Source organism: Opisthocomus hoazin, chromosome 10 (assembly GCF_030867145.1).
Source record: "Opisthocomus hoazin isolate bOpiHoa1 chromosome 10, bOpiHoa1.hap1, whole genome shotgun sequence".
Lineage (NCBI taxonomy): Eukaryota > Metazoa > Chordata > Aves > Opisthocomiformes > Opisthocomidae > Opisthocomus > Opisthocomus hoazin.
The window spans coordinates 10,250,487-10,265,028 of NC_134423.1; the positions used below are offsets into that span (position 1 = coordinate 10,250,487).

A 14,542-nucleotide genomic window follows, 5' to 3' on the forward strand; every position below is an offset into this window, starting at 1 on the left:
TATACTGCAGTTTAATTCAAGTATTCCTCACATAAGCTCTGCCCCCCCCATCCCTGAAATTTAAAAAATTAGCTTAAAAATATATATGTCTAAATTGTGTTTATGGTTTTTAAACTGAACCTGAATTGCTGTAGACAGCTCTTGGTTTAGACTGTCATCCTGAAATTCGATCATAAACACTTGCTGGAAACCTTGGAGCCGTCCTGGCAGCGGGACCCCAGCCTCCTTCCTGGTGGGAACTGGAGTAAGCAGCCCCAGACTTTGGGGGTTGCAAGAACAGTGTTGGGTCTAAATACAGCTCCTGTCCACTAAACACCTGCAGTGCCCTTAGAACTGAAAGAGAGCAGGTGTGTTCAGACGCTTTGCATGACGATCGTTTTACCAGCGCGGATGCAAACTAACAGGAAGATGCTGTTTCACAGCAGAGCCGGCCTGATGGGAGACCATGCGCTAGGACAGCTTGATGCCAGGAGCAGACCCGGGTGTCTGCAGTATTTACGTACCCGCCCAGGGTGGGATCTTTATTACAGTCTCTAGACAAATGCTGGAGGCACGACGCATGTCTGAAACTTGGCTAGATAAAGAAGGCAGACTTCTGTTAAAAAAACCCTGAATTTTAACTGCACTGCCAAGCTGGAGAGTGGAAGTTAGCTAATTAGATTTTAAAAAGGTGGGCAAGAAAACCAGCATTGCAAAAGCCAGGAGTCCCAAAATACCTGAAAGTTGACAAATGTTACCTTTCAGTTCTCCTCCCCCAGCCCCTCCTTTATAGCTAGCCCCCATGTGCCCAGCAAGGCACTGGACACTCTTAAATTAAATCTCCAGTGCGTGGTAGTAAGAGTAGAATTCACTTCACGTAGAGTCACACAATCAAACGGCGCCTTTTAGTTGTGATAAAATGCAGTAGTCTGAAAACACACAAGAACTCGAGTCCAATGTGATCACCCTTTTTAGCTAATGCTTCTGAAAGACACCGTAGTACACAGTACCGCTTTCCCTACAGAGCGCACCATAGCTGTGCCTGGGGCCTGTGGAGTTGGCAGCACTCCCCTGGCTGTGGGTTACCTGCTAGCTGTGCGTGGATAAGTGTAAAGAGAAATCACAAGCAGACGGGCTTTTTAAATGTCATTCTTCATAGCTTTTTCACAGCATCTTAAACCAGGAAAGAAAGAAATTGGCTTAATTAAATAAAACAGCAGAGAGCATTCAGCATTGCCAATGGTGTATGAATATGTAAACTGTAATTAGTTAAAACCTATTGTGATTATTATTTGATACATTGTGACATACATAACAATGTCTTCTTTTACTTCAGTTGAACAATAAATAGAACTATTCATTGCTTTAAGTTGTAGATAGTTTGTCACCACCCATTTCTCTGTTTCTTGCAGCCAGAGCCTTTCTTCTAACTGCAATAGGTAGCTGTTACCAGTTTCACAGGCAGAAACGGTATCTGACTGACCCGACCAGTGTGCGGGGCAAGGGAAGACCTGTACCTCATCGTCACGCTGGAGGGCCAGCCTTGCCGCTCACCGTTAGTGGGGGGTTAGGCGATGCCATCTGTAGCTGCATTTTGGCTGCACGCTGCTTTAGAGTGGATTGCTTTAGAATTCAGGTTTGAGACTACAGAGCTTAAAACGCACAACTAGCTGTGGGCCAGAAGCAGTTTTTACCTGAGTCAGGTGCGTGCAGTGTCCTCACAAACCAGTGATGTAAATGTGCCTTTTTGCTTTTTTAGAAAATTTGTTAGCCTCAGCAACATTCACTTACTTTAAGCAGCTTCTACTGCTCCAGTTAATTTTTTGGGTCAGAGCTACATTCTCACTTCAGGATCTCCTTTCAGTAACGTTTGCTCTGTAACACTGAGGTCTTGGGCACGGCCCATTTGCTGTGGCACAGCGTGCAGTTGGGTGGCTCTTGTTGCTGCAGCAGGCGGTGAGGAGGACTCAGCCATACGCTTTGCTGGGACAAGGACGCTGTCAATCCCTGCCTAATTTAATGTCCTCCCACTGCAAACCCAGACGGACAGTACGAACAGTTTGTTGTGGCAACACAAGTATTTCTCTTCCTGGTGGAGAACTTTGCTTATCCACTGTATTCTAGTCAGTGTGGTGTCAAAAAAAAAAAAAAGAAAAATAGTAACTGAACACTGAACCAGTAACATATACGGCAGCTGGCCTAGTATTACATTTTTAACCTTACTTGTATATCCTATATTTATCTACTAGCTGAGGGGAGGGGGCGATATCTTGTTTCATTTAAGCCAAATGTTTCTTTTCTACTTTCTGCTGATCATAGCACACACTAACTAGCAAGAATTTTTTCTTGCTTGTGATTGCTCTGCAAGCAACAGCTGCTTTACAGTTTAGACTTGAGTATTTTTCACCAAAATTTGTCTGATCAGAGGTTGTGCTTCTGTTAGTAATTGTTTAGCCACGTATACAACTGGAGGCAAGATGTACGTGAGACAAAGCTGCAGCATGTCCAGCTCTCGAAGTACTTCTGCCTCCGCGTGTGGCACAGCGAGCTGCGCGTGCAGCACTGTGCGAAACTCTTAAGGCGCTTACGGACAGAGCTCTCCTCGCGGTACTGTCGGAAGGCGCTTTCCAGGTGGTAGCAGAGGAGACCTGCAGACAGGCAGGACCGTGCGCTTGTCTCAAAAGCAAGGCGGCCAGATGTGAGGATTTTGCTAAATCGATGGAAAGCGGAACATGTGGTGTTCAAAAGTCTCCCCACCAGTGTTTCATTACTGATGTGTCTGTGTCTTACTGATGAGGTAATCAGCACCCTGAAAATGGACTCCTATGTGCTTTAGGATATCCTCAGGTACTGTAGTGCCATAGTTGTAATTGTTTACCATTAACATCTAGTGTGTAATTCTCAGTGAGCATTACTGACTGTGCTCATCGCGTGTGCTCCTGGAGCATTTCCAGGCTGAATGTGAATTACCTCACTCAGTGTGTTTATGGAAAATGTGCCATTAAAGTGTCTCCTTTCCTTAGAAAATGAAACTCCTCTTGTCCTTCTGCAGGCTTGCAGAACATCATTAGCATAAGGCAGTCCTTAGAGCACGGATGGCAGACTATTTTAACTGAGGAAAACAAAATAAAGCAAATTGAAGTTCCCACTATTAACCATCTCTACCAAACTTCGCCATCTAAACCCAAAGAGGACTTCCCATTCAATTTGAAAGGGCCTTGTCACATCCGATCATGGTGCGTGGCCTCTGGGTGGTTCCAGAGTCCATCCTAGCAATGGCAACCTTGTCATTCAAGTTTGCTTGTGTGTGGTTTTTTTAAAGTATAATACTCATTACAACTCTGAGCAGTCTCATCTATTTAAACTGCTCAAAAATGAAGGGAAGTTCTGAAAAGGCTGAAGGGCCAGAGAGAGAGCTGACCACCCACCACCAGTATGAGAGCAGACAGCCGCCGGCACGCCGTGTAAGCTGCTGCTGCCCAGTGACTGGTTTACCTGGCCCATGAAATCATCTGCCCCCTCCTTGGCCCCTTCGTGGCTTCACAGAGTTCTTCTTCCAAGGCAGTCATTGAATGACAAAGGATATAGAATCAAGAAGGCTGACAATTGGTTAATGTGTATCATAGAAAATTACTAACTTTAAAGAATTAACAAATGGCAATGGTGGATCTGCTTGAGTTACTGTGTGTAAGCATAGACATTACTCAAGCACAGTAAGAAGCCACAGCAATTGTTGCAGACTGCAAACGAGTTTCAGATCTTGTTTTTCAGAGTTGAATTTCAAACTGCATTCTCAGGGTATAATGAACCTGGGTCTCACTCAACCCTGTCATATTGGAACAAATGCAATTAAAATGCACAGGTACATCCAGTCTCCAGCTACTGAAAATGTTCAAGCCCCCCCAAAAAGTCCTGCAGGGCTGTTTTGCTGTTAATGGCTATGAATCAGCTGAATGCAGCACTGTCCTATATCAACACCTGACAGAATATGGGCATTAACTACCTTAACGTCAAGCATTTTTATTTCACAAACAATGAAAGTTACAGGGCTGTTCATTGTTGCTTTTAATTCTAACCTGCCATTTGCTGTAGCTTTATTTTTCTTCTAGGACAGACTTTTCTACTGCAGTTTCTCCCTTTACTGGGAAACAAACATCTTTATTCTTAAAAACTATTCTATCTATCCTTTTCCCACCAAAACTGCCAAGTCTATGGTAACAGAACTAGACCTTCAAAAACACGACCACCACGAGAGAACTTGTAAAACCCAAGATAATGGAAGACACCTATTAAAAGCAGCCTACAAGCAGCTAAAACACAGACCTGCCGGTCTCCTGCACGTCGTGACTGTCCTCACGCAGAAGGTCACTAGCTCTGTTCCCGTAACAGTGTGCAGGAGGCTGCCGCCGAGTCTGAGGCCTGTCCGCTGAAGCCGCAGGCTCTGCACGTGCGTGTGTGCTTTAAAGCACCCAGGGAGTTTAATTTTTCAATTCATTTTACAAGCTGTTTGTGAAAGTTCATTAGTCAGTATAACTGTCCTTGAACATGATGCAAAAGTGCAACCTTATAAAAATCCGTGAATGAATGAGGCTGAAATTGTTGTACTCCGCTGGCTGCGAGGCTGGCAGAGCTGCTCCCGGCCCCATCCCCCCTTCTGTAACTCCACACGAGAACTTTGCCAACCTTCCGGAGCAGTACCTGGAAGGAAGGCAGCCCTTTTAAGGAAGCACTTCCCGACAGTCCAGTGCCGCTGTTCTGCATGCCTGTTCCATGCCCCTGTAGAAACAGACCAAGTGTTTCATGCCTGCACGTCTCTTTTCTGTTCCCTGTTCTTAGCTTCTGCCCCAGCTGTTGGCCAAAAATAAACACCATTCCACAGCCATATATGTGCAACAGCCCTGTGGTGATTCTGGGCCCCGACCAGCCCCGCCGTTACTGCACAAGGCCAGCAGACTCTTCTTGCTTGCACGCACTGATGGGCTATGCATATCACCCAGCTGAATCGGGAGTGCCTTTTACATCTGTTTTCTTTTCTGGACAAGAATAGTAGGAAAAGTTTAGCAAAAACATGTCACAAGTTGCTAGAAGTGTTTCAGGATCCTTTACTGTGGTCTTTGTTGAGCTTTCATTCTCCGGCGGAACTAAAGAAGAATAACTTTCTCCTGGGCCCTGCTTTAAAATACTTGTCTATCTGCTGGTATTCAGAGCGAGTCAAGGTCTGTAACGTTGAGGACTGGATGAAAAACAATTTCCAGAAAGACTTCTGTAACAGGCATGAAAACACTGTCAGTGACTTTTTACTAGAAGTTTGCAACAGGTATGTTCTGGGGATGTGAAACTTTACATCTACTGTAAAGGTTAGCTGCCTTACAATGAGAGCCGCGAGCTGTTCACCTCCCCAAGACGGGGTGCTCAGATCCGAAGTGCTTTGACTTTGCAGTGTGAATATCGTGTTAATACAGTGGTTACATTGGTAGTCTAGTGCCTTTCCTTAAGCCTGTTTTTTTCCTTCCTTTTTTCCTGAAAAATGAATAAATAATACAGGAAAGTGCGACGCTGTCTGCTGACTTGCTGCTGAACTGTAGCAGACCATCGGCAGTGCAAAGTGTTGTCGGGGGGAGGGGGTGGCCAGAGGAGAGTGAATATACATCATAACAAAACCAAGTTCATTCAGCATGCTACTAGACTCCAAATGTGTTTCATTCTAAGATAGTAGTATTGCTTTCATTCTGAAATTTAACTCTCTAAGCTTTTTATAAACTCCAGTAAAGGCAAAGAAATAGCACTATGGAGAAGCAGCTCTGGGTGCACACCGTTTCTCCCAACAGCTTCACTGCTACAAAGCAGCTCAGAAAAAAAAGTGAATTACCTCAGGAGGAGCAACCGGGATGGCTGTGGCCCCCCATTAGAGCTGAATGGCGCACACCAGTGCCCGGTGTGAAACGGCACACCGCTGGGCCACAGCACGGAAGGCAAAAACTTCATAAGTAACAATTTATAAAGTCCAACAAATCACAGGATACTGCCAGGACATGGAACCAGCAGCAGTGCAGTGCAGGTTCAAAAAAGAACATTAAGTTGCAAGTACAAAATTTCAGAGGTAACTGTTCTAGAACAATTGATAAAAAATGTGGACTAATTATCAAAGTATCATTAGGAAGCACATCTGTGCCTACAAAGGAGGGCATAGGAGGAAGGATTCTCTCGTTTTGGCACTGGAACATCTGCCATGAGCCCATATGTAACTATTTCCATTCTTTTGCCATCACAAATTAGGATTCAGAAAGAGAACGCAAGAGCACAGCTCTGCAGAAATAGCTTCAGTGCCTTTCTCCTCTGCCGAATCCACAACCCCAGACCAGGTTGCTGGACAAAATCCAAAGCCTGGGTAGCAAGCAATCTCAAAGTCCACAAAAATTCTGCAAATACCTTTCCAGCCTCACCTGGATTCATTTCCACAAGCTAAGCAGAACTCTTTAGCAATGCCAGCTTGTACTGACAGCCCCCCCTCTCCCACCTCACCCATTTTAGCCTTCCTGAGACAAGTGCCTGCCTTTTCTTTTTTGCAGCAACCCACTGAAAGCATTTCCATCCAAACAAAATTCCTAACATTCCCTGCAAAGAAAAATGCAAATTAAAAAAATATGCATCAAATATAAACAAATATCTGATCTCTACTGGTCCTCATTCGCTGCGCTTGGAGAAGCACAGCACTGTGCCGCTCCTTCAGAAAAAACAACGCAGCTGCAGCCTAAATGGCCATCTGCGTCCCCTTCTCCACTATGCCACCTGATCGACACAGGTTGCTACCAACAGAAAAAGCAAAGGTAAGTTTTGTGATTAGTAAAGCTTAGTAAAGGCATGAAGATCTATGTATGCCCCCCACCTGCTCAGGCTTTCTTACCCCTCCTGATGGAAGACAAGGTATTTTTCTAACTTTCATATTTATTCTTGACGACATGAACTTCTCCAAGCTCTATAACTTATTTCCCCCCCTCATCTCACCTGTAACAATCATGTTTTCAGATGTCCAAACCTGCTATCTCTGACCCTCTCTGGCTGTGGCCACGTTACAGATGACTGCATCTCGCTGCTTCTCAAGAACTGCCCAAACCTCAGGACACTCAAGCTGGAAAACTGCGTGCGGATCAGTGACCAGACGCTGCAGGCAGTGGCCTACTACGGGGGATCACTGCAAACACTCCACGTGGATTTCTGCCGGAACATAACCCAAACTGGCCTAGAGAGAGTCAGGGAAAAATGCCCTTCACTAACGCTGAGAGCAGAGAGAAGTGCTAACATGATTCCAGACAACAAGCCAGGAAAAAAGCTGATGCTTGAAAAAGCATCAAGAAAACTGGTTTAGCTTCAAGTGCAACAAACTGTACAAGCTCAGTTGGCGTTTTACTTCACTCCCACTCTCCTCATGGGTAGCGCTGCTTCAGTGAGCTGTGGCTACTTCCCCGCATCCTGGTTTAGGTCCCAACAAATAGCTGCTGTGTGCTGAAAAGGCTGCCCCAGGACGAGGTGTGCATCTCTCCAGGACAGGCCTAAGGAAAAAACTTGTCTGCTTTCTGTGCTGTGAAACTGGAAAACCTGCATCACTGTCACAAAATGCTAGACCCGAGTAAGGCTGAAAACTGCAATTTTGATATACCCTCTTGTTGCAGATGAGTGGAATGCACCTCACGCAGAAGAAAGAAGCAGCAATATGTTTTATGGAGGTAGAATAATAATTTGACCAACTTAAGTAAGTTTAGCGGGATTCGACAAAGTTTAACAGTGGCTTGATAAGGTTCAGTAACTTTGATGGCAAGGTTCGCCTAATTACTGCATGGAAGAAACATATAAAGGACAACTGAGTTAGAATCAAGTTAGAATGCTCGACATGGAGACTGGAGACGCACAGAGGAAGGAGGGCCCTCCCGCTGAGCCACGAGGTGCAGAGTGCAGCCCCTTGCTTTGTGAGCTCCTTCTGTAACGGAAAAGGGCACGAAGCCGGAGCAGACAGAGCCTGGGGGACTGGATGATTTACGCACATTTCAGGAAAGAGCTATTAGCAAATTTCTGTTACAGGGTATATCCATATGGTCAATCCACCCGCCACGGGTGGTAACCACAGCACGTGAGATCTGTGTAGGGAAAGCAGAGCACCTGACAGCCATGGCCTCCTCGGTGATTAATGTGCACGGCAATGCACACACAACACAGCTTGACCTTTTGCTATTTAACATGTTATTAAAGGTTGTCACAAATATCTAACATGATACATGGTTTTCTTTAGAGAACAGCGTGACTGTAGCACCTCTAAAACAAAAAGAATGTGTGACAAACTACTGCGGAAGCAGACCTTTTCCCCCTCTCGCTGGCATCTAAACTGTAGAAAAAAGCTCTGAAGTTAGGCCTCAGTTACTCAGAAATGGCTGGTTTGTTTTTCCAATTTCTCACTGTATTATTTTTACAATACTGTTGCTCCTTTTATTAAAGCTATGTGAAGAAAATGCTTGGGGTGTCAAAATGGAGAACATGGCTCTGATGCCTCAGGTAGGCTTGAAAGAAAGATTTATTTCAACTGATACACTGTCTTTGAACAGAAAGAAAGGAAACCTGCTATCAAAATGCCACTTGAAGCCAATTTTCACTGCAAGAGTGGTCCTGTAAAACTGTATTTGCAACCAGTGTCTGGAGGAAGGTCAGTTTCAAACAATCTCAGCAAAAATATTTTAATGGACTAGGTTCCTAGGGCTTGTTGCTTCGTCCGCAAGAACTGATGAGCTAGCTATGAACGCCTGGGTGTATCCAAATGGAAAGAGGACCTCACAGCTCCCAACACCAGTGAACACGCTTACTCCCCCCCTTCCGTCCTGGTTAACGGACCCACAGGTATCCTTTGGTACTCTACAGTTTGGCTGAGCTAAGAAATAAATGGCAGCATTACAGAAACTTTGTCAAACAGAGCTGAAATTCTAGAGAAACACATGACCGGTATGAGTACTCACCCGGAAGACAAATAAACTAATTTCATGAGTGCATCTCCACAACTTAAGAGATATCTAATGGGATGACATTGCAATATCCTGGTATTTCACTAACTCAGTGCCAAAACTCAAAGCAGGACCCTTATGCACCACAACGTAAGGAACCAGACTGGACACACATCCAGGAAGGACAAACAGTAATCCTGAAACAGCACCTGCAACTTGGAAAGGAGACTGCTGGGCTGAACAAACCTACTGTCGTGGAAATCAGGATGTCGACACAATCCTTACTGTGGATGCACAACTGGTGAAAAACCAGCAGGCTCACACACTGCTGACAAGCCAAAACAAGGCAGGAGTTCTGTACGGTCACCTCAGTAACCAGAGACCTGCTCGCGAGGCCAGCTCTCCAAGCACTTTGTGAGGAGAGGCACACTGCTGTCGCTGTAACACCCACCGGATTTTCAAGTAGCTACAGGACAGGAAAGCGGGTTTGCATCGGTCTACATACTATTTAGGCCTTTTTGCCAGTTCTCCATCACGACGGTTTCAGAGGGGAGGGTTTTTTCGGGGAGGAGCGGGTGGTGGTGGTGTGTTTTTTTACCTTACAGAGCTAAAACTTCGGGCTTTGGAACACTCTCTCTCGCTTGGTTCCTTTGCCTATTTGTGTACAAATGCTCAAAGTCATATTACATTGCTCTTCCCCTCCTTGAATGGGGATATTTTTGTTCATGACATGGTAAAATCTGAACACAGCTTTGCTGATCAGTTTTTTTGGCATCAATAATACATTTTCTTACTCAGCAATCTTATTTGAAAATTGAGTATATAATGTTACATTTTACTTAGGGTATTATATTATGTAAGGATGGAAGCCTGTTAACAGTTCTCTTTAGTTCCAAGCCATTTAACTTCCATCAGAGTTCTCTGAACATTACTGAAACATTTCTTACCCTTCACAGACCCTAATTCTAACTGAACAGGTGCAGAGGGAGGGAGGCTTGTTAACTAAGTACTAAAAGAAAGGTCACATGAACCAAGATCCTGCTTGGAAGCTGCATCAGGTTATCAGATGCAAGTGGCAAACAAGACTTTGTTACCAGAAGTTTGTGCCTTTTCCTACACAACAGGGGAAAGGCAACGTCCAGAAGACCCTTCAGATTTCCCTTGAGATAACAGAGCTCATCTTGACAGCAAGGCTAACGGAAATTAAACAAAGTCCTGCAGCACAGAGAAATTGCTTCCTTACCCGCCGCGGTTATTTTTTTGCCATCAGACTCCATCACCCAATCAAAAGAAGTAAGTGACAGATCTAAATCAAACTTCCAGACCTGACCTGACCCCTGTTCACCTCTTCTCTGGAGACTGCTACGGTTCCAGAACACAGTCTGCTCTTACCAGTCCCCTCTAAGCCCAACAGACACGCACTCCACCTAACGCTACCCTCCAGCTCTGTCAGATGAACCAGCACAACCACCTCCAGCTCCAGAAAGGGAGGCTTCACCCTGTTAAGGTAACTTGCTGGCCTCTAGGCTCGGGGCCTGGCTGTTCATCTTCTCTCTCGTCATGCGCCTGCCCGTTTCAAAGGGCTACCCAGCTGTCTGAAAGCCTGACAGCCCAGCAGGCCAGGGATGTACTTCCAAGTTGGGGAAGGGAAAAAAGTAGGAAAAAGCAATTGGAAAACCAGAGGTGGTAGAAAAGAAATTATCCAATCCCAGAGTAAAAACAGAGTAAGGAACAGAAACTATGGGCTTCAAGAAGCAACAGCCTTACAAAACAGAGAGAGAGTGCCTCTGGAGAGTTAGGCAGTGTAAGGAAAAGGTTAGGAACTACCCATGCCTAGCAGAAAATAAGCAGCAGCAGACAGTGGCCATGTTCAACAAGAGGCACAGGCTGTGGGCATCTAAGTCCTCTCCTGTAGAATACCTACCCAGCACATTACTTTTGTGGCTAAAGCTTTCCAAGCTGTTTTTCTCTAGCTATGTTTAGCATTTAATGCTGCTAAGCTTACTGTGCACCTCCATATCTCACGTTACTTTGACATTGGTCTAGACAAATGCCTTGTCACACACCTATGCCTACCTCTGATACACATCCGCTACCACTGACCCTCCCTGCTTCCGTCACGCGTGTCCCATCCAGTGCCAAAAGGTGGGAAGGAAACGCAGTTACAACGCCTGGAGACCGCCGGCTGCCCACCTCGCTACAGCCAACTGCCCAGCGCAGCAATGCTGCCACTGCAAGGTTTGTTACAAGACACAGCTCAGCACTTTTTTCTTTAAGTAACTGCATGTATGACCTACTTATGCTACAGAAGGCAGATGTACACTGGTAATATTTATTCCCCCTTCTATAGAGGGAGAAGTTTGCAAAATACCCTTCAACTGACATGAAGTCCAAACTTTCTCCGATGGTCTCCAACAGCAGGACATAATCGGTACATTCTTTACCTTTGTATGCAATTATGGATAAGAAGCATTAAGCAAGAAATTTGAAGACGATTCCAGTCTCACTCAGATTCCTGAGCAATAGAAAAATGTCAATCAGCAGGTTAAAAGGAATGTATGCACGATATAATCATGGCAAAAACAAACAGCAGGATAAAATAAAAAAAATTAAGCGCTCGATAGTTTTAATGATGCTTGGATAGACTATTCAAAGGACAAGCACAATCAATTAAAAAGTCTCAATTAAAGCAATCAAGCACAATCCTTTAATCAACATCCATATTTACCAATATCAACATCCCCTTTCACTTCGCTGTAAACTGCCTCCAAAACTACCCTCAATATCCCAGAAGCCAACTGCACAGTCCATACAAAACTGTAATTTTTAGGCAGACCTATTATTTTCTGTGCCTGACAAACAGACTGACAAATTAAGAAGCACAAATCCAGACACATGAATGAAGTCTAGTGGGCAGTAATACAGGATTTTATACAGCAGTTTCCCCTTTCATTTGTAACCTTCTATTTTTTATGTATTACACCTATAAATTTAGACCAAGATGTGAATATACTCCCCCACAACATAGTGACAGGACACCAGAAATCTCAGTCCAAATTTGAACCATAATACCTAATGAGGCAGGAAACCACGTCTGCACGATTTCAGAGCCGTAAGGCCCCCCTTCCCCAAAATTGCTGAAAGCCCCCTCCAGATATTCCATGTTGTAGCCTGATTCTTGGTCACAGCTCAAGAATCTTTTGCCTTTTTCATGACCCAACAACTAGTCCTAACCAAAACAACTTCACCAGACAAAACCCAGATCTGCAAACTTCTACAGCCTACCACGTCAGCCCTTTGACCACTACCAGCTGGCAGCAATGCCCAGTTCAGTCTGGGACAACTGGGAAGTTTCCTGATAGATCCCTGCTAACGTACAACCGTCACACGAGGGAAACCGGCCGGCATTTCCACCCTCTTCTCCAGACTTGGATGGAGCAGTCTCGCCCCGGGTGAGATTAAGCTAACAAATGCTCTCGCTGGCGCTCAGGCCCCGCAGCATCGTTACCCAGAGTTCGGGTCAGACAAACGAGGCGGGTAAAGGCCAGGGCAGAGCAGCAGCCACTCACCTGGGGAAAGACTCTCCCCCTGTCCTCAGCCCAGCTAAACCTGCTCCCGAACACCAAGCAGCAGCTGTAGTTTGACACAAATCACAGTTTTGACAGAGACCCGGGGGAATTATCCATTCTTCAGCACTTCCCTAAGACAGAGAACAAAAATTTCTTGGTACAGGACATCACTGTCCTAACAAACATGAACACTACCGTGTAAGCCACACCCTGCTGATCATCATAAAATTACACCTGCAGCAAGAGGAGACCAATCACATGAAATTTAGTAAAATCAAAAGCATAAACTAAGAATGCACACAGAATCCACAGCCAGGACTACCACCCTGCCCCTTTTGTTTTGATTTTTTTGTACTCTGATTCGGAATCAATTACAGCAATCTGTGTATTAAAAAGGATTCCCCCACCCCCCCCGCCTCTAACTAAAGATTTAAAGGTTTCAGAGCCAAGGTGGCAGCACGTTATTATTGTCAATAACTACCTACTACTCTGGAGGAGAAAAATACTTCAATGAAAATCAAGCAGGAACCAAGCGCAACGCTAACTTGTACTGAAGTACGAGGAATAAATAGTGGTATACCCAAAAAAGCCAGTACCTCCAAGCCAGTAAGAACGCAGAGCACAATACCAGACATCAGATTCGTTGACGATAAACACTTTAAGATGCTTCAAATGTCACATCCTGTCTAAACACTGTAATACTCTAATCTCCTGAGACAAAACGTAACAGTATGATGACTGACTAAACCAATCACAGTTCACAAATGCATACGAGCAACTGATTCTTGAATTTGCTTTATTTTTCTCTGCATAAGGAACCCTGCACAGGCAATTCAAATTAAAACAAAATAAATATGTGAATATTCATGTAAAACTGTCCTTGCTAATGAACAATTATACACAATGTACAACTCTTCATGTTCAGTGAGAGGGCTTACAAATGTACTATTCCCAACAAAAATGCACCAAAATGTCTCCATGCAAACTTATCAAAAGTGACCAAAAAAAGGAGGAAAAAAAACTTACCAATCATACTTTTTTGTTTTCTTTTCTTTTTTACAATCACAAAAAAATAAAAACATCTAATTTTTTGTTACATTTAGAGTAACTAAAATGTGGCCACTGTCTATCAACATCTCTTTTTATGCTTCTAAAACATCTATGGTTACTGTAAAATTTTGTCAACAATGAACTGGACTTAGGGCACTATTTGTAGTAAAAGGAAGATGATTTCGTTCACAGAATGTTAATAATCTGTGTCTGAGCCCTCTGCATTGTCCACATTCCGTGAGAGCATGTAATTGTCCATATCTATAGACCTGCAATTATTGATTGCATAGCGCAAACGCTCTGCCATGATTAGTTGACTGGAGTAAGGTGGGAGCCTCAGTTGAAAGAAACAAGTCTGTGAGGTAGGCAAGCTGTCGTAAGGCTGTGGAAATGGATAAAAGGCAGGACACTGTTAAGCTGTGAATGAAGCAAAAAATGCAACATATCCGTATTTCACTGCTCCCTCCCTTCCTTGCCTCCATCATTCAGCATTTTTATATTCTGTCTCAAAATTCCTTTTAAGCATCAGACTAGCCTCCCTTGTTTACACCCTTAAGCATGCACAGAACTACTGCTGTATCACCTGCTCTGTAAAGAATTCAACCCCCTAACGAAATTCAAATCAACCTGAAAAGCTGATTGCACTACTATTTAGCAGCCCACTGGAAGATAGCACGCTATATTCAAATTACATACCATAGCGTGCCTTAACACGCGGCAATTTGAGACACCTAACCAAAGAGGACAGGCAGACCACTGCTATCATAGATTTGTGGTTTTGATTCACATAGTTCACAGAGAATGTGCTTTCACTGCACAAAACCCAGAAGTGCTGCCAAATGAATGCATCCGGTACGTACAGTAACACACTGTAAACTCGTTACTGTGGTTTTAAGACGTTAGAGTTCACTAGTGGTTACATGTTGCCACTGACACAGATCTAAAACTTAAAAAGAGTGA

The 14,542-nt window shown here is 44.3% G+C and overlaps 2 protein-coding genes across 6 annotated transcripts in view; one reads left to right on the plus strand and one right to left on the minus strand.

Moving 5' to 3' along the window:
- Nucleotides 1–95: 95 nt before the first annotated feature.
- On the plus strand, nucleotides 96–9,591 carry FBXL22 (F-box and leucine rich repeat protein 22). The gene is made up of 2 exons (XM_009943331.2): nucleotides 96–5,296; nucleotides 7,006–9,591. Exons 1-2 carry the CDS (start codon nucleotides 4,962–4,964, stop codon nucleotides 7,343–7,345), a joined length of 675 nt encoding a protein of 224 aa, XP_009941633.1. The 5' UTR covers nucleotides 96–4,961; the 3' UTR covers nucleotides 7,346–9,591.
- Nucleotides 9,592–13,311: 3,720 nt separating this feature from the next.
- HERC1 (HECT and RLD domain containing E3 ubiquitin protein ligase family member 1) overlaps nucleotides 13,312–14,542 on the minus strand; it is a 108,503-nt gene continuing 107,272 nt past the window's right edge. For all 5 annotated transcript variants that reach the window (XM_009943332.2, XM_075431288.1, XM_075431287.1 and 2 more), the window contains one exon: nucleotides 13,312–13,964. In XM_009943332.2, coding sequence (XP_009941634.2) covers nucleotides 13,779–13,964 — 186 coding nt within the window. In that variant the 3' untranslated portion in view covers nucleotides 13,312–13,778. The remainder of the gene's footprint in view (nucleotides 13,965–14,542) is intronic.

What these genes read in the sequence shown, in the direction of transcription:
- FBXL22 (XM_009943331.2), top strand. Translation starts at nt 4,962, where the DNA reads ATGCATATCACCCAGCTGAATCGGGAGTGCCTTTTACATCTGTTTTCT. An exon ending in TTACTAGAAGTTTGCAACAG is followed by an intron (nt 5,297 to 7,005) that starts GTATGTTCTGGG and finishes TCATGTTTTCAG; the next exon opens with ATGTCCAAACCTGCTATCTC.